This window comes from Diuraphis noxia, unplaced genomic scaffold (assembly GCF_037042655.1).
Source record: "Diuraphis noxia isolate RWA-SAM2 unplaced genomic scaffold, SU_Dnox_SAM2 contig0001, whole genome shotgun sequence".
Taxonomy (NCBI): domain Eukaryota; kingdom Metazoa; phylum Arthropoda; class Insecta; order Hemiptera; family Aphididae; genus Diuraphis; species Diuraphis noxia.
This window is the reverse complement of record NW_028301711.1, coordinates 38085970-38107320: the sequence shown is the minus strand read 5'-3', so window position 1 is coordinate 38107320 and position 21351 is coordinate 38085970. Positions and strand designations below refer to the sequence as shown.

General features: G+C 28.7%; 1 protein-coding gene across 2 annotated transcripts in view; it reads right to left on the bottom strand.

Moving 5' to 3' along the window:
* Positions 1–10473: 10473 nt before the first annotated feature.
* Positions 10474–21351, bottom strand: part of LOC107172110 (nephrin-like) — a 50754-nt gene continuing 39876 nt past the window's right edge. The window contains exons 12-20 of one of the 2 annotated variants that reach the window (XM_015522416.2): positions 18603–18872; positions 17743–18024; positions 17299–17471; positions 15848–16064; positions 14547–14741; positions 13777–13950; positions 13422–13558; positions 13035–13248; positions 10474–12584 (exon numbers count right to left, since the gene is read on the bottom strand). In XM_015522416.2, coding sequence (XP_015377902.2) covers positions 12226–12584; positions 13035–13248; positions 13422–13558; positions 13777–13950; positions 14547–14741; positions 15848–16064; positions 17299–17471; positions 17743–18024; positions 18603–18872 — 2021 coding nt within the window. In that variant the 3' untranslated portion in view covers positions 10474–12225. The remainder of the gene's footprint in view (positions 12585–13034; positions 13249–13421; positions 13559–13776; positions 13951–14546; positions 14742–15847; positions 16065–17298; positions 17472–17742; positions 18025–18602; positions 18873–21351) is intronic. The other variant, XM_015522481.2, reaches the window with a different exon arrangement.

The window sequence follows — 21351 nt, the reverse complement described above, 5'->3', positions numbered from 1 at the left end:
CACACAATAAAGCAAATTTGCATTCAGCAGAACCAATTTTGCCTTTGTGTTATTATCTTCAGTATTAGAATGAATTGGCCAATATAAACATCTTTAACTATGTATATTTATTAGGTATTTATTCAATGGCCATTTATAATCTGTTGCGTTTCTCTCCTATCGCTTCTACCAAACGTAGGTAATCACATATACATGTAAATAATTCACAACTGTTAACCTAATATTGTATGCAAAATTGAATTAGTTATCAAATTATATTGAGATTTCTTGCTTAATTACCATAGAAGGTTAAATATGGTGGATGTCTGGCAAATGTTGTTTGAACTGTGTTATAGAAATAATCTGCAGGGAAAAAGTTCCTCGGTTCTAACCCCTCCTAAAATTTTTTCTCCTTCAAAATAATCTCTTTTACCACCATAATCAGTAAATCGGGTAGTCCAAGACTGTAGAATAAAACTCAATTTAAAAATGTTTGTATTATTATTCTTATCTTGATATTTTTTTGTTTTGTATGTAATACCCTTCTATACATATAAATATATAATTATGAATTTATTTATTTGTGCTTAGAGAGTTATTGTGATATTTATAAATATCATAACTTGCTTAAATATTTCAAATTACATATAGCAACTTAAAAACTGAAATTGATAATGGAACTGCAATTTTGCATAATAGCTAAAGATTTATATTGTTTTAAAATAAAAAAGATTAAATTATGATAAAATTTGAAAAATTAAAATCAAAGAAATTGAGTCCATGAGTTGTAAAACGAATGTTGAAAACTAAAAAACATAAATTACATTTATAAACTTCAGGTTATCTTAAACATAGAAATTAAAACAAGTTTGCTACATTTTTTTAAGTTTATAAATAAAATGAAATCAAAATTTCTCAAATAAATTGTTTTAGGGTATTTTCATTATTGTATAACAATAAAATTTTATAAATTATTACGTTCAGAAAAAAAATATTTTCTTGAATTTCAGTTTCTTGGCATTCCGTCTCTGGTATACGTCATCATGTAAAAATTTTTTTTCGACGGTTCCCACAAAATACGAGTACAATAAAATAGTTTTTCAAAAAGATACGGGTTTATTTATAAAAATTCCAATAAAATACATTTCACGAAAAATACGGCCCCTGCAAGGATATACGTCAACCATAAAATACGATTAAGACAAAATTTCAATTTAATATTATTCCAACAAAAAATGATTCCAATAAAATACGATCCCGACAAAATATGGTTCCGACAAGGTGACAAAATATTTTTCCGATATATATAACGGTTCTGATATAATATTTTCTACTATTTTACAGCCCTCCTTTATGTTCATGTTCATAATACTATTATAAATCTATAATTTATTAATACAAAAATTACTAAAAATGTTATATGTTTCACTAATTATTTAATAAATATCAAGTAACTACAATTACTTTATTTCAGTTTTTGAGATGGGGGAAAAAAGTTTTGATCGGCCCATATATAACTAAAAAACAAAACAAAAAAACCACTCGCTAACAATTACATTTTTATCTCAAAACAAATATCCTTTTTACATAATTGACAATTGTATACATACTAGTTACTATATTACGGTAATCTGAGATAAAGCATAAATAACTTATTTTTTGAGGGATAAATATGACTAAATAATACATATTGTTATACATGTATACCTAATGATATGTTCTTTGCAGATTACAGAGAGATACCCAATATCACCTATTAGCTATTATATTATGACTGATTTTGAAAGGAATTTTACCACAATATTGATGATGTCTTATTTACGCCGAATATGAGTATAAATGTATTTACAAAACATACAATAAATTATTAATTTATGTTTTAAAGTGTTTCTTAGATAGTTATAGAAGTTAGGCTTGAGTTAGATGATGTCTAATCTTCACAGCACGAAACATGTCGGCAGCTTGATTTAAATCTGTTAGTGAAGCTAATGAAATAATTTGCAATGTTAATTTATAGCGGGCTTGCAGCCAATATCCGTCCCGACAGCGGCTCGCTAATGATAAGGGGATGGGGAAATGCCCAACCCGCCCCTCCCTAAATGACGCCACTGCTTTATTTTATAGCTTATAAAGTTGTAATGTCATAATCTATATTTATAAAATATATTGCGTAAGAGGAAAGGGAAAATTTCACGACTCTTACACACTAAATAATAATACTAAAAAAGTTGTTTTATAGGTAGGTACCTATTCCTAGGTACTTATTCGATATTTGGTTTTTTGTTTTTATTTTTGTAAAAAAAAATACCACCAACGTTAACAACAATATAATTGTCTTACATTTATGTAGATTGAAAACTATACGAATAATCAATGGCGTATGCAAAATTCTTTAATGGGGGAGGTTACCATATTATATATATATATATATATATATATATATATATATATATATATATACAAAAAAATGTTTATACAATTGTATTCTTTTTATATTTAAAGACATGCACGAAAAAACTTTTTAAAAATGTATATTTAATGGTCTAAAAACACTAACCTATTAAGTTATAACTTAATATTAATTCGTCTGGACGATTTTGATAATTCATCTAGTACTGCGTCTGTTGAGATTTCAATATCCCGATGAATATTTTGCATTGCTAATCAACTTGGTGAATGGTAGGGGGGGGGGGGGTTAAAATTAAAGTATTTTAAAAGTGTTCTATTTCAGATGTAGGTACCTAACTGCTAACAACAATTGCTGCGTAATTTCGAGATTATATTGAAAAACGGTTTAGTATGCAGAAACTTACGGAAAAGTATTCGCAAGTTTTACAAATTTTCTTATCATTAATAGAAAAACTTTATTAGGTTGATAACGTTTATAAAAAATTCATAAAAACTAAACAAAATTAACTTATATGAATCGATGAATGTATGATTTTGATTGTCTTTAAGAATGTAAAATAAATATGATATGAAATAGATAACGTTTTATTTTATATGTGTAGGAGGTAGGACTGTAGTAGCTAGTGATAATTTGGCTGGGTTATGCCCGCTTGTTTTTTACCATCCTAAATTATCGAATAATTAATTTTACTGTGTCATATTTTATTGAATAATACCTAATAGTAATTATTAATAATGTAATTGGCACCTACATTGAAATTTGATTTTTTATGATACAATCTCATACAAAATTATATGACGGAGTTTTTTCTTTTTAATTTATGTAATTATATTTATGGTACCATAATTTGTCGTAGGATAATAGTTATTCCTCGTTATCTTAATGAATATTTACATACAGGGATAGAAAAGGGGCAGTACTTAGTGTCATTGTGAAGGTATGCATGTAAAAAAATTACTGAATTTATCAATACAACGCAAATTTTAATTGAATTTACTCTATAAAAAACTAATAAAAATTTCAAATATTCATAAAAAGTTCAAAAAGCGCTAAAATATTTTAAAAATTATAACATATCTAGAATGTTTTAAAATAAATACTTGGCGAACATTCCAATTCTACAATCAGTCATTTTTGATTTTCAACAAACGAACAAACCAATCTCGACTAAATCTTGTTTAGCGTAAATATTTCCATTTTTTAATTTTCTTTTATTATTTTGATGAGTACCTACTAATAATAATTTATACTTTTGACCTCTTAGTCTCAAGTTATGTAATTAATCTAATTTTCAACCAATAATCACTCTCAGAGTTGTAAAATGCATTTTTTTTCATAAATTGATAACACACAATAAAAAATAAAAAAATGCTAAATACGCATAATAGTAAAACCAATGTATTAATCGCTCTGTTCAAAGTATAAAATTATAATTCTCAGAGCACTGATAATAATAAAATATACATAAAACGCTGATTTTGTTGCATGAAAAATTTGGCACACATCGTGTTGTATTGCACACACTAGGTTGTATTAAAACTTATTATGTGACGACAGCCGACAGGAGAGACGAAAATATTAGTTGACGAGGTGGATATCCTACAGATATCTTTTTTTCCTTACGAGTAATTTACGGTAATTTTTCAAGGTGAAAAATCGATTAGTTATAAAAACGGTGGGCTGAATATTGTGTTAGTTGCGGTTGGTTCGCAAAAACGTTGAGATAAACCGTGAATATTAATAATTATATAAGAAAAAAGCTAGAAAATTAAATTAAATTTTATGAGGAGTGATGAATAATTCAAGTTTTTTCGCTTGATGTAAAAATGTTATACTTATATTATAATAACTACCTGTATTTTGTGATACAAATAAAAAATAGTTTATTCTTTGAAAGTTGTTAAAGCGATCTTTGTTCCTATACAAATAATAAAAGAAACTACTTGTTACTGAAGTATTTTTTCCAAATTATTTTAGTATATTAACGTAACACCTACGTATGTACAATATTATGCATTAATACTGCATATAAATAATACATTTAAATGTATTTAAATTTGAGGGTTATTTTGCAAAGATTTTGTTCTTTGCAAATAATTGTGAATATGGAAACAAAACACAATGGTTTTTCTTTGCGTGACGGAAAATGTTTGGCTGCAGGTATAATTACCTGTCTCTGTAAACTCTGTTTAGCCATTAGGTACGAAATAATAACAATACAAGTAGCTAATAATCAGTTACAGTGGTGTATAATATGAATTTAATAACAATTGAGATAATGAATATTTTAAGAAATATAACGTTATGATTTTGTTTGTAAATTAAAATCATAGATCTTTAGTAAAGTTATGACTTATGAATGAGCAAAATAAAAAATATAAAAATAAATGAATTTTTTTTAAACATATGCATTACCTATATTTTTCTACATACAATGATAAACATACTATTTAAATACATGAATCAATACAGATTCAATTCTTATAAAAAGTTATATTAATTTTTTTAAGTTAGCAAGGCTGCACAGATTAAAGTTATAAAGTTAGATAACATTAAGCTACTATTGCTACTAATGTACAAATTTCTACTCAAACCAATATGAACCTACGGTATACAACTATAGGGCAACGCCAAAATCTTAAATCTTAAAAAATCCAAACGTTTCAAAATATTACTCTAAGAAAAATTACAAACTCTTCCGCATATCAAATCACACCCTCCACACTGATCTCCGTCTAAAAACCGTCCAAGAAGAAGCAAAACACTTCAATAAGCGTTTTCATGATCGTCTCATTGCCCACACAAATCCATTAATCCTTGAATTAGCATCAACCGAAATTCTTGGTAATCCTCACCGACGACTAAAAAGAAAATGAAGCAGAGATCTCCTATAAACAACTAAAAATTATAGTTAAATAAGTAGTTAAAAAAAAGAAAAAAAGCGGGTAAATCATGGATGTCGCTCTGCTGTACAGTAGGTTACATGTGGGTTACTGTAATGGATGGAATTAAATTTGAATCCAATGATATTATATCCTATTATATCCTATCTTATTCCTATATCATCTATTTGGTGAAAATGTCATGTATCATATGGTCATTTGTTTTAAAGTTACATCAAAAACCAAAATCGTTTTTGTCGAAAACTGATTGTTCGTAAAAATTCTTGTTTTTTCCTTCAGTTTTAGTTTGTTTATCCCGATTATTTAGAAAAATATTGAGAGTTTTTTACTTTTGACCCCCCAAAAGTACCAACTAGATTCACTTTCTGATCGAACGAGGTACTGAAGTCGAAGATCGAAGCATTTTTACTGCCCCAAAACGTGAGGACAGACACACACACAAAAAAAAAAACACACATCATGGTAGAATCTAAAATAAAAGTCAATAGGAAGTGTCACTACTGGGTGGCTTCTTCCAACAACTCATCATGTCATTGTAAATAAGTCTATATTCTTATTGTGCGTCAGGGTATTGATTTTATATTTCTTACAAAAAAAAGTTAGATAACATGGCTGAAAGAGATTTTAACCGTGTGTGGGTTAATATTAGTATAATATGTTATACTTTTGCATCAAGAAATTAAGATTGATCCAACGTGTCTTTTAGCTAAAGTTCTGGGAAAAAACAATGCATTTGAATAAAACATTTAGGTAAAAATATAATTGAGCCTAAAAGAGAAACGGAGTTAAATCTGATTAAAATAATGGCATTAAATGGCTATCACGCACAATGGAATTGTACTGATAGACAGCTTTATTGACTATCAAAGAAAAAAAATGTGACTATTGTATACCTATATATGCGTTACGATAAAATTACATCAGTTAAACCACGGTTTTTACAACGGCTGTTGGACAAAAGTTCGAATAGTGGGCTTTAACTGATTGACTTCGGAAAATTCTAGCTGGATATATACAAAATAGTACGGTCTAGTACTGAATGATTATTATGGTTTGTGGTTCCGTTATATTATACAGATAGTAAATCTTTGGAGGATACACGGCAAACAGTAATGGTAAACGTATAAATATTATTGGATTTTACGGATATTTGTAATTTAACCTTCACATAATGTATTATGCATTTATACAGAGTTCTTTGTTCTCTGCTTGAATTTGTTTTGTATAAAACTATAACATCAGACGAAAAATACATTCACGTTTAATGTTATAATTTAAATGCATTACCTATTGTTGATTCTTTTTTTTTATTTTGACTACCTAAAAATTATTTTTTTACCTATTAAAATTAGAAAAACAATTACATGGATTTTATAATTTTATGTTTTTAGTCAATACAAAACTGGATACGATTAATTGAATAAAATATTTTGTTCTACCGAATTTTTAACAAAGCGAACAACAAACTTTGATAAAATTGTACATACAATTAAGAATGACAGCCGTCTATATACGAAAGGAAATAAACCTTAAAATATTGTATGTTTCTAAATAACTACTGGTGGAGTAAAAACTTTTATTTAAATTAAGAGAAATATAACATATGCAATGAAAACTGTCTAAAGCGGAAACTCTAGACACAGAAACAATTCCATTTATGTTAATTTCGCGTTTTATTCGGGCAGGTACTACTTACTTGTTTTGTACAAAAAAGTAAAGAAAAATTAAACAAATTTATATTTATTCAAATTATAATATATTAAAAATTTAAATTTTTTTCTACTTTCTTTAATTTATTGGTAAATATTTAGAAATGTTTCAAAATTCCAAACTACTTATTGTTTTGTTTTACTCCATTTGTTTATTATAACATTTGTTTGCCATGGTTACTTCATTAGCAATGATTTTGGTTTCCGGTAAGCTACTTTTCAACCAGTTGAGTTGGTCTGATCGTCACGTGTGTAGATACCAATTTTCTAGTAGGTATCTACCAAGACGTATTTAATTGATGCTATTCAGATGTTAAACTAATAATTTTAGACTTTTTATAAAAAAAACTTAACAAAATACTATCGAAAACTGCTGGAAACTGTAAAAATACTGTTTTGTTTATTTTCCACGATTATAGCCATTTTATATTCTATTTTATTTTTTACATTCTGATTCTAGTAACATATACACATTACACCCTCTAAACATTTAATGAATAAATATTGAGGTAATGGTTCCTTAAATATGATTTAGTGACCCACGATAAGTCTATTAAATTAATCAATTTTCATGTAACCTAGTATAAATCATATTATTGTTCTTACTTTTCATCTTTTGTCTGTAAATGATGTAATATGTAAAATATGGTAAAGATTAAACATACTAAATAAATAACATATATTAATACTGTAGTGTTGTATATTAGAACCATAGCTACACTCAGAATTATTCAATCGCAAATTATATACCTTTATTAATAAAATATATTTGACATTATTTTAGTCATAGAATTCTATCAAATAAAATGTCGTTTTATTGATTACGAACTAATTTAATTATTTTTCATGCCTACCAAAAATGTACATCGGCGTGGTTTCGTACAACTGCTTGTTTTTATTATATATTTTCTGGTTAGTTGACATACAGGTGACATAATGGACATGAATTATAGTTTTGGAAATGTAAATTTTCAACATGAAAATATAATATTGCATATTTCGTGTTGATTTATAGTAATATTTAATAATTATAATTACCCTTTAATACATTGTAATATTATACATGGGACCTGAAACATGGTATTGTGATTCAGGATATTATAAGTGCCTACTATATACCACAAAAAGAATATTAATTATTAGTGAATTTATTTCTTTCTGTTTATATTTAAGACTTATATTATATTAAAATTTTTAATATGTTTCATGTTGATTATAGTCGAATTTATTTCCAAATATTTAAATTTTGAAGTATTGAAGGGAGCAGGTACATAAAAAAAAAAAGGTACATAAAAAGTATATAAGATACAGAGATTGTTAAGTGCCCTTCACTCATATCGACGCAACAAAGTTTTGCATTATTTTTAATAAATTTGGAAACACGAAACAAATATAAATCATTGCAATTTAAAAATATTCTTAGTGGAATTCAGTTTTTATAGTATTTATGTAGTTTTCCAATTTTTAAGTGCTCATAAAAAATTGTGAAAAACTGTTTTTTAGATTCCTTAAATATAGTTATAGTACGATATCATTAACTGAGAATTAATATTTCAAGTATTCGAAACTAAAATTTTAAAAATTGGAATAAAAAAGGAAAATACGTTGTGATTCATGAAGCCAATATATTTCACCCCAATTCTAACTTAAAAGAGGTAATTATGTTTATAAAAAATAAAACGGATAACTTTAATTTAAGAAACTCCTTATAATTTTGTAGCAAATTATATGATAATAGATTTAAAAAGCTAGTAGGTACCTACCTAGTATATCATAATAATATTACCTATGTGCTTGAAAATCAACTTGAAAATCAACCAGAACATATTTTGTTTATCTTACACAAATACCTATTATACAATTGAAAACATATTTAATAAAACGGAATGGTTTTTGAATCATTATTTTCCTTAAACTTTCTTAACTAATTAAAAAGCATAATTTATGAATATATAATAATATTATTGTTTTTAAGTTGTTTAATTAATATATTATATTATTATACACGTAATTGTATTTAGATATAGTTTGTCTTTATATTTTCCAATAATGTACCTGCATAATAAAAAGTTCAACGCTTTATTGTATCTTTTATTCACATAAAAATTAAAATATTATCAACGTTTTATTTCAACAGTTAATTCTCTTATTTTATGACAATTGTATTGACTGATTACTGCGGTATTCTATCATCATGCACCATTCAGAAGACGTTAACTCCCGCATGTGTTATATCCTTCTTACAGTGTCTAACCTAAGCTCTTGCGTGTCATTAGTATTTTAAGATATATAAACTATTTATAATTTTAAAATACGCATAACTCGATTTTAAATTTACATATAATAAATAGCCTATAAGAAGCTCTCGATAGAAATGTTACCTTTATTTTTTGTAAGAGTTCAATTCACTCAAAATTTTAAGCCAACGAAGCTAAACGAGATCTGCTGAGCGTAAAATTTGATATGTTACGCAATTGTAAGACGAAGACAACACATGTGGGTGTAGCGTCTTTTTAAGACAAAAAAAGTTGTAAACGAAAAAAATATTTAATAATAATAATAATAATAATAGTTATATAAAATATAGCTGTGTGTGGATATTACCACTTTTCTTTTGTGTTTTTTTTCTCCGTAACTTTATTCATGTCTCAAGTGATATTATTACTTACTGTGAAATGTATGCGTTAAATGCAATATTTTGCGAGACAAATAAAAAGAGCCTGACCTAGCTCTTTTGATGTTTGTTAAATTCAAACAGAAATGAATGTGGATGTAAAATATACATATATCACTATATTTTAACTTGTTGGTAAAAGTTTTTAAATGTCGCAAGTATTGGAGATTTTTGATGATATTATTTTAAATTATGATCAGAGTTCGAGTATTCGATCTATTCTATACGTTGTGACTCGTCTCAGTCGTCTCATCCCGATCGACTCGGAGAAGCCAGTTTTGTATTGTTAGTTTAAACTCAAACCAATGAATAACAAGTATACGATTGAAGCTTTATCTGTAAAATATATTTATAAATCACGTTAAACGTAATACATAATAGGTTTCCTGAAAATTTATTTTTGAGATACATATTTTAAAAATAATAAGTGTTCATAAAAGATGTTGCGAATATTGATGATGGTAAATATTTGAATATACTGTACTCAGTAAATATAATTCAGCGGTATCAACAATTGAATTTATTATTATTAAACCCAAAACTACGAATTATTTTAGAATAAATCAAAATGCAAAATTTCCGATTTTGTAAATAAATCTATTAAAGATTAAAAACAGTGCCAAACATAATTTATAACTTGATGATATTATTATATTGAATCAAAATATTTAAATGGTTACATATAGGTACTATAACTAATATATAATATTTAGATAGCTCCAATAAATTACCTCATATCTTGTTTATATCAAAATCTCATTGGGTTTCAAAGTATGAAATACATTACAACAATATGTATTTGACTCTTTTTACATTATCTTTATTCTACATACGAATTATTTTATAAATAATGAATAACCTTAAAAATATATAGTACAATTATATATGTAGGTAGGTAGATAAATTAATTAAACAATATAAACTCATATATATTTATAGTCATTAGGCATATACATAAGCGTGTAAAGAACTTAATATAATAGGTACATAATAATAATATGTTTTACTTAAATTAAGGTGTTTAAATTAAAACAAAAACTTAACGAAACTCAATAGTAAGAACATTGTAGTAAAGAATACATATACATTGAAGTCTTAATGTTGTAAACGAATATACAACAAACTTTAATAGCTATTTAATTATTGTACGAATAATTTTATGAAAATCTTTTTTAGGTTAAACAAAAAAAAATAAAAAACACGGCTCAGTCGACCAACATTTTCAGTGCGCTTATAATAGTTATGTAAGACTTAACAGACTAGTTAAAATAAAACAATTTAAAATCTTTTCGAGATCACAATACCTGAGTAATTGTTAAAGGGCATAAAATAAAGTGGCGACCAACGCTTTAAGACAGATCTCGATTTGTGTAAATGTTTGGAATAATTCCTACACGAGTCGACGATGAATAATCTCTTTATTTGTTGGTGGCACAAACTATTATTTTAAGAAATCGATTTTTGGTATATATTAGTATAATATGTGTATTATTAATATATTATATATATGTATTCATTTCAAACCTTACATTTATGTGTAAATAACAAACGCAAACGTTATTTAAGTATATATATAATATATATATATTAATACCTAAGCTAATAATGTTTATTCGTGACTAGAATATACATATCAATATAAAATGTTATATACATATTACATAAATGATATTATTTTATATGTGTATAATGTATAAATAGTAAGAATATCATAATTATACATATGAACGATAACGGAAAACTTATAATTACCAATTAATGTATACAGACAGAAAACTTCTTACTACGTAGGTGCATTACAACAGCGTTTCTCAACCTTTCAGTTGCAAATTTGCAATGCAGTCTAGACCGAGTGACGAGTGATTTGATTCGTGAATTATATAAGAATATTATTATATTATTTGTTTTTGTTTTCTTGTTTAAACCATTAATTGACTTTTTGACTTTTGAACATCATTAGCAACACGAATTAATTACCATTCGCCACTGGTGAACAAACCCCTTATATTATGCAGGTAGATCACAGGAATATCAAAATAGTAGTAAATTAAAATGATAGCCGAATAACGAGTAATTGACATACACCGAAAGCATTTTGGAGCACAAGTATATGCGAAAAGCGAATAACTATAATATGTGAATAGGTACTACTGGTTACCGCCTTGCCATCCTATCATAGGCCCACACTCAAACTAAGTTTATCGAAAAACGCCTCCCGCTAATATATGTAAATTTCCGGGTGGCTCATTATAATTTGTTATTAAATGAAAATAAAAGTTGTGGAAAAAAATGCACATAAATACTATTCGTTCACCCTATCATAAGCATCGCACGATTCGTACGAGTCTCCGAGGTTTGTGTTTAGACCATAGGATGGTGGAGGAGGATTCGCCTTTACTGACGTGAAAAGAGGAACCCGGTCGGAAAATAATCGTGTTTCACGCGTAGGATATCCGACAAATATCGAACGAATCACACGCGGTGCACATTACCGGAAATTCATGGTATTTCGGTGGTGCGGTGGGTGAGGGTTGAGCGGAAACGGCAGACTCAGACTAAGTGTCCTTCCGTCTCGTCCGGTTTGTGCGCGAAAGTGGTGAGAACGTTTTGAGACGAGAACACAGTGACGTCAGGTGGTGGAGGCGGTGGAGGTGGCGGCGAGTAATAGTTAAGCTTGCTGACCATCGGTGGTATCGTTGGAGGTGGCACCGGTCGGTTGTGTATAATCGGTGGTAATGGCACGGCCCGAGCAATCGGTGCACCCGGCATGGCATGATGAGGTTGTTGATGCTGCTGCGGCTGATGGTGATGCTGCTGATGCTGCTGCTGCTGTTGCTGCTGCTGATGCTGTTGGAGGTGGTGGAGATGGTGGAGGTGATGGTGGTGGTGGAGGTGGGAAGTCCGATTTTCTGCAACACACATGATGAGCCAATATTGTTTCGGTCAGTATTGGTTTGTTTGTTTTTATATTTTTTTTTTCACAGCAGACTATAGTGTAGTGCTAACTGACACGTCGCGTGCTTATATTATCACAACGCACAGAATATTGCGATGATAGGTTAATCGAAACGTGGTATAGTTTTACACGTGTTTCATAAGATTATTAAGATAACACAATATTGTTAATGTAATATTATCGTTATCATCATAATTATTGTTATTATTATTGCTGCGTTTTGTTATGTTAAATGCGTAGGTAAACCGAAACCATATTATTAATTCAAGCGTGTTGTATATATATATATATAAATAATAATGTGAGACTCCGTCCATGCGGAGGCTTATTTTAGGACCATCTTGCAGGCCTTACAATATATTATGTGGCGGTTAGCGGAAGGTTTAACATTTTCTCAAATTACCGATATTTCTTCTGTCGTTTGGGTTTTCGTGCATATTGTAATGTTGCATCGATTGGTCAGAGCTCACGCTTAAGCCACCGCCGTATTGACCATGTGGCTGCAGGGGATGATCACAATCGTTGATGAAAGGATAATCTATCTGTTCGATCAAATATGATTGTTCGGCAGACTTTTGCTGTTGATCGTCCTGCAAACAGTTTTCCGTCCGTGATAGCTATACAATTCGTATTTATAAATTTTTATGTTACCATATTATGTACCCCCGTTTTATAGGTATATTAAAAAAAAAACATATGTATGTATTGTTTATTTTTTGTTTTTAGTTTAACGTGCATGCAGATAACACTGATACAAATATATTTATAGAATAACGTAGATGCTACTTACGTTATAATCCGGTGAGACATTTGAATATGTTTCTGATTTGGCAGAAATTGAGCTTAAATTTTCTTCGTATCCTCCGTTATAAGTATTCGGTGCATACATTTCGATCGTTGGCGCTTTACTACTAGAATCGTTGTTTTCTGTAAAGCAATGGAAAATTCTCAATTCGAATTACACTAAATTAAAAATTAACGCACGGAGGTAACCTGCTAAGAGATCTGCATTAATATTAGTAAAGATTAGCTTAACAATGTTTTACCGCTACGGTTATTCATCAAAGCACACAATTTTTTGGATATCCTTCTCGATTAAATAATATAATGTCGTGGATAATAGAATATTAGTTATATATACGTACCGTTGCTCATCTGTTTGTTGACGTTACGGCGCCTATGAATGCAATACGATACAATAAATATGCTGACGAGTATCAGCAGACCGCCAAAAACTCCCAAGAAAACAATTACGATGCGCATTGCATCGTCGGTCGTCTTCTCTGCATTCGAATCGGATTTTAATTGGGCATTTTCCTCTGCAAGACATAATATCAACGGGTTTCAAATTAAAACGATTGATTTGATAGGTACGACCATGGTTTGTCTGGTCATAACGTTCCATTGACGTGACGCGTTAAATTAATATATATTTAATATTGTCGATACGAAATCCGACACAAAATTATTGTCGTACATATTTAGTTTGTTGTCTGGACTTCACAAACATATCGGCTTCTATGAATTTTTCGTTACCTAATAGATACCTATTTATGGTACGCATGTTCACATTAGCCGTTCAAACCGATAAAGCAACTAATGACTGTATATCTATAATATATAGTATAATACTTTTAACATTTCATTTGACAATATTTTACGTGATATATTTTTGAAAACCAAACCGAATTAGAACCAAATATATTTAATTATACGAAATTCTCTATAATACGAATATATATAATATTGTTTTCTCTCTCGTGAGATTTCGTAATAAGGAAGTTTCACTGTTTATTATGTACAATTTATACTATAAATAAATTACTGTGTATATATACGCATACGCATAGGCTTACCTACTTATTAAATTGATTATTAAAAGACATCTAACACTGTTATTTATCACTTTACGTACTTGTTGTGGTGACTTTGATGCTCTGAGACACGTATGAGCTGTCCCCATACAAGTTACGGGCCATGATTCCAAACAAATACGTCGTGAAAGGTTCGAGTCCATTGATTGTGTGATGAGTTTCGTTTCCGAGTTCTTCGTATCGGTACATTTTAGAGTCGGATTGACGGTATCGAATGCGGTACGTAACCGGTTCGCCTAAACAAGCGAAAATTTAGTCCATGTAAATTATATTTGTACTCATATTTTTATTAGGTACCTAAATAAAAATAACGACTGTTACAATGTCCTACTACGCTATCTGATATAGCCAGAGAGGGGAAAATTACTCGATTAGTTGTAAGTTGTAACTGGTTACATGCTACAGTAAAATCGTGTACCTATCTAATTACGAGATACAAGATATTTTGGAAATTAGTAACTGGATACTAGTAGTTACAATAGTTTAGATAAATTTAAAGTTACAAATTAAGTAGGCACTAAATGATTTATGTTTATTATTTCAATAAAATGATAATGACATCACTGATAAATATATTTTGTTGTAAGAAACAACAAGGAAAATGTAAGTATATTATTATGTTAGTTAGAAATGAAATTTAAAAGTATTCACATTGAATCATAGGTTATTTTTAATGTGAGCGCTTTACTATGATAGAAATTAACTCTTTTTGAAAATATACGCTTTGAAAAAAATATGCTAACAAACCAAAATAAAATAAAACAAAATGTATATGTGCGGTTAACAATAACTGTTAAAATATTTATTAGTATTTGACCGTAGTATTTAGAATACTACTTTTTTTTTTTTAAATCATAAAATATTTACTTAAACATTTTATAAAAGTATCGTTTACAAAACTACTTATTCTCTGTTATTAACATTTTAATTACGAATACCAATACCCCATCCTCGTAATCCCAGACCCTTGGTGCTTACATATAAGTATTGACTAGACACCTGCCTATTTCAAATTTCAATATATAGGATACTGGTGGCTCGCTCGCGATGTAGTATACCTACGGGTGTATTGCACTGGAAGATAAAAATCTAATGGAAACAATTAACGAAAATTTCAAACAACTCGGTTTGCGTATTATTTAATACCCGTTTCTCTGGGTGTCGGGACGGAGTGGCTAATAGTGGCGTCTGATTCAGAAAAAAAAAATCGAAACGTTACGCCCCGTATCGACTGAAATATATAAGGCGACGTTCGTGTGCACCGCCATAGTTGTACGCACACCCAGTAATAATAATATTTAACAAGTCGTAACTACAATATTATACAGGACAGTGTTCTTACCTCCATCGAATCCGGGGGACCACGTCAGCATCACTTTGTTGTGCGTGGCGTTCGCCAATCGGAAATTGGACGGTGGGTCGGGGTGCGAGAAGACGGTCAACCGGTTGACTGAAGTCGTCCGGCCGAGATTGTTGGACGCGGTGCACAAGTAATCACCGTAATTGAACTGGTCCACATGCAGTATCGTCAGCGTCGACTCGTAAAACGTTTCGTTCAACTGAAACGCGCAGTAGATACAGTAAATTATTATATTTTAGTTCATATAATACATTAGATTATTATGACTCGTGCGTTTGTTTATAATGCAACGTGACGATCGGAGATTATTGTTATATTATTGTTATTAGTAGTATAGTAGGTACATACTACTAGATACCTATAGTAAAAGTAATCGTAGGTACTATTGTATAACAACCCCGTTTTTTTTTATAATATGATCACCCTCTCCCGAGTGACGCCGCAGCGCTGTCGTAGCTTATAATGCAAGTAGAACACCAAAATAAAATTAGTATATATGATATATTATATTAGGTAAGTAAATTTCACTGTTCATAATATGGTGTGATTTGGTTTTTATTGGAGAAAAAGGATCGCGTAGGTGATACCATAATATAGACAGCGAGGATACTCGTTGATAACTTTTTCGATTTATTCTTATTACTCGTATCAAATAACATAATAATAATATTTTTAATATATTGTAGTTTTCTATGCAAATCTGTATAGGTAAGGTTATATTCATAGAAAGTATTTTAACAATTATTATTTTCTCGGTAAATTCCGTGTTCAAATGCAGAAAATAAGAATCATGTAGGTCAAAGTTAAATCAAAAACACAATAGAAATAAATAGGTAGCTACTAATAGTTTGTATTTATGATACAATTATGATCTTGGGTAATATAAGAATAGATAGGACATTAAGTTTATTAATTGAGAAAAAGGTGATACAATTTTTGAGCAGGTTGTAATGGTTTCTTTATTATTGATAATACACTTCATTGCTAAATACTAAAATAATAATAAATAAATAAGAAATTAGAAAGTAATAGTTTTTATTAGATAATGTTTAATATATCTTAGCTTAAATGTACTATCAATGGTAATAACATTAGAATTAATTATTATAAATGTTGGTAACACAGCCTTAAAAAAAGGTCTCTTATTGTTTATCTCTCTTGTAATAATATATCTATCTCTCTTCCCCAAAAACGATCGCGACTCCTTACGGAGCCAGTACTCGTATAGCCTTGTCTTATCTATTCTTATGGCATATGATTATTACACCTTCAGAAGTTATAGCTATCTATATATATTTAATATGCCAACAAAATATCTATTGGATATGATACAATATATTTAAATATTGTACTGATTTTACGATTAAATAATACCCAAGTATAAAATGTGTATAATATATATGTTTTTTAAATAATAAAACAATTATATTTACTCGTTTCTGTTCCACAATGTATTTATCAGATATACTTGTTATGTTCATCCCATCACGTTCCCAAGAAAATCTAATCATAGGAGCACCTACTGCTCGACAATGAAGTTTAGCTGACATACCAGCATTGCTAGCCGTTTTTGATTCATTTTCCATTGTCAGTATCTCGGGTTTATCTGCAGAACACATGGTTTTTAAAAAAAATAAAAAATAATTTTAATTGAATATTTTTATGGTTATAATATTTAATTTTAAATCTGTTTTTATATTAATTTGTTACTAAGGACAAACAATACAATTGCATAGATCTATGCGTAATATGGTTTTTTTTAAGTGTATGGTTTATTGAGTTATTGTTATAGAATATTCAAAGTAATTATAAAATTATAATATAGTATCAAGAATTATTTTTAAAATAATTAAAAAACAATACAATAATATGCTTACGTTCCACAATCAACAACACAGAATGCGATGATTCGTTTCCTATACCATTATTAACGACACAATAGAAAAGCCCACTATCAAATTGTGTTACATTTAAAATGGTAAAGTACGAAGTAGTGTTTTTGAGTAATATTGATGTCCGTTCGTCAAAGATAAAATTTGGACGCGTCCAGCTTATATGTTCCGGACCTAATGGAAGCCCATCTATTCGACACCAAAGTTGAGCATCGTGGCCCTCACTTACAATGACTCCACTTGAAGTACTAGTAATAGTTGCTCGATCTAAAAAAAAACACACATAATTCGTTTTACAAAATATTTAGACACTAAAGCATACATATACGAATTATATGTAACGATATTAGTAATGAAAATAAAAGAAAACAATCGTTTTATACTAAAACAGATAAATTATTGTATAGAATAAGATTAAGATTGTTGTGTAATATAATGCTGATATTGATATCATAGTATTATAAAAATGACTATAATATCATCAACACGAAATACAAATAATTAAATCATAATTGATTTTCAGATAAGTTTAAGATTTAGCAGTGCCGTAACTAGCTTTATGTGCGCCCTTGGCAACCAATGTTATAAATTTATAATGAATTTTTAGTATTTAAATGGTATAAAAATTGCGCCCCTAGTGCGATCATTTGAAACTACGCCCTTGGCCATCGCCCACCTTGCCAATGCCTAGATACGGCACTGAGATTTAGATAGCATTAAAACACGATTCACACGGATAAGGCATAGAATCCAATCAAAATAATTTTTTTTTTTCAAATAGGTAATCAGTTAATATTATTTATTTTTAATGTCAAACACATAGAGTTATCATCAAAAATGCTTACGTTTCACTAATATTGTAAACCAAGAGGTTGAAGACCCTTCTGAATTGGTCGCGACACAGCTGTAATTTCCAGCATCGTCGCGGAATGTACCTGTAATATTTATACTGGAATCTTCTACAAGCCGGTTGTATGACGGAGACAACGGTTTGCCGTTTTTGTACCAATTATACATGATCTTTGAAGGCCGCCCTTTTGCCTGCAACTTGACGAATATGTTATCCCCTTCCGTATACGTCATTATACCGAGATGCGAATCAAAAGTTGGTTTGTCTGTAAAATAATCATTTAAATATTTTCATATTCCTAGCTATTCCTTTATATAATAAATATATTTTTAATATCGCTGGGATTTAATCATTTACGAAGTACAATAATATTTCGATAGGGTAACAATAATAATATATACAATATACATGCGTATCGGGTAGGTATGTCGAATATTCTGATGGAAATATAATTGAACGAAATTTACTGCTATTATTATTTTTTTTTCCGTTAGTTTATTTTTTCAACCAATGTCAAATAATAAATAAGATGTGAAAAAAACATTAAATGTATAGCTAGGTAATGGAAAAACTACCAAGAGTAATATTTTTCTTTAGTAAAAATCGACATTTATATCGTCTGATATTTATTTATTAAAATTATTATGCTACTTAAAACAGTAAGTATAACATCAAAAGTATTTAAAAATTCGATTTATTTAAATGCTCAATGCAGATTCAGTAAACATTTAGGTCAAATTTTTATCAGCGAAAAAAAGGTTTTACAATCGTACATCGTCATAGTATACGTAAATTAAAAATAATAAAAAGAGAAAATCGAGCAAATTAAAGTATAGTAAGCTATAACAATATTATTGAAGCCGGTAAATAAATTATAAAAATAGAGAGTGCAAAAAACCTAAGGGGTTTTAAAAATAAATTATAATAGTTAATTGAATAATATACAAATATAAATTTCCGAAAATGCTTAGAAAAAAAAATGTTTTAAATAAGTAGAGAGGAAAACATTTTTAAAAACTCAGGAGATTTGTGCCTATATATGCATGATCGTTACGCGGATTTAAATTTAATAATTGTGCGTATAAAAGGCCCATAATACAACAATTTCGCCTTTGCATTTTGTATGTGAGCTGTATTAATAATAAAAAATATGTATACGAGAGGCCATGCGAAATAGATAATAGTAACCACAATTTAGATTTCGAATGAAAATGATACATTTCACCGTGATCGAGGTCGACGTGAGTCGTTCTCTTAAATCCTGATACAAATAATAATATAGTATATTATTGTAGATAAGTAAATTTGTCCGCTACAGCGAATATATAAAATCCCCTGTAAGTCACGTAGTAATCGGTTGAGGTTTTTTATTTTATTTTCGGTTACTAATAAAACGGTTTGGGCATCCGAATTGGCTCCAATAGACAGGCCACGATTCATGATTGATAAAAGTGACATGGAATTGGTCCCTCGAATAAGTGATGTAAGTAGCACGCTTAGGATTCGGAATAAAAATATATTATTATGTATATGTCTTTAAATCGATTTCTAAAAGAGGGTTCAAGTCTAAAACCAATATAATGTTATACTAACAACTTAAGTGTAGTCGTCTACAATCTATTTACTCGAATTATGAAAATATATTATTTGTAAATGTCATACGTTAAAAGACTTGTAAATCGTAACTAGAATAAAATCGTATGCTGAGATTGAAGCAAAAGAATCAAATATTATTAGTATATTATTACATTATCATGCAGTCTAGACACGATATGTTCACCAACATTAAGAATATTTTTAAAAAAAAACTACTAATAATTAGTATATTAAAATAAAAAAGGCAGTTAGTGTCGTTATCAACAGTAAAGTCGTAGACAATATAGTGTGACACGTTTTTGATCGGATCATATTATTAGTATTATTTTTATCATCGTTCACGATTTGATCACGGATTACTTCGAATAAAACTGGAATAGGTAGTAAATTCGGTGCAGCAGTCTGTGAAGCAAAGTATCAAACATCGTGACATGTAATATTACGGTATCAAGAGAGTGTTTAGACCTTTGTTCACAAGAAAAAAGATTGCAATGTTTAAGTTTAAATATATAATTATATACTTAACCTCAAATTTTAAAATTGCAACGATAAATAAAGCAACCATCGTTTATCAATTAAAATAAAACTCAAGATAGAACTCAATCGGTTGGATAGTAGGGATAGTGTACGTCTTAGTCGTAAAAAATTACACTGTAAATAGAATTTGTTGTGTTTGATATGAATTAAATGACAAGTTATTGCACAAAAACGTTTCTCAGCAGAATCAGTGTGTCAGCCTATATATTTCTAAGAATATCCAACAAATCAATAACCTTTAATATAATATAAATAATAATATATATGTGTATTAATTTATTTTATATTTTTATATAGAAGATATAAATTAGATATTTTTAAATAATATGATAGATCGACAATAATAGCCCATATTTAATTATAAAATACCTATTGTTGTTTTATCGTATACAGGTTTGTTGCCCTTATTTTTTTTTTTTTTTTTGAAATTAGTTTAAATATCTTGAAATTTTTAGTGATATATAGACAATAATAATATAAGTAATAGCTAAAAATTTTTTGGTTAGATATCTGATTTCAATCAAATGCTAACTGGAAAAACAAAATATCTAGGTATAGGAAAAAAAATTGTGTAACGAAAAGAATGCAGCTAAAATGGGTACTTTCTGTGA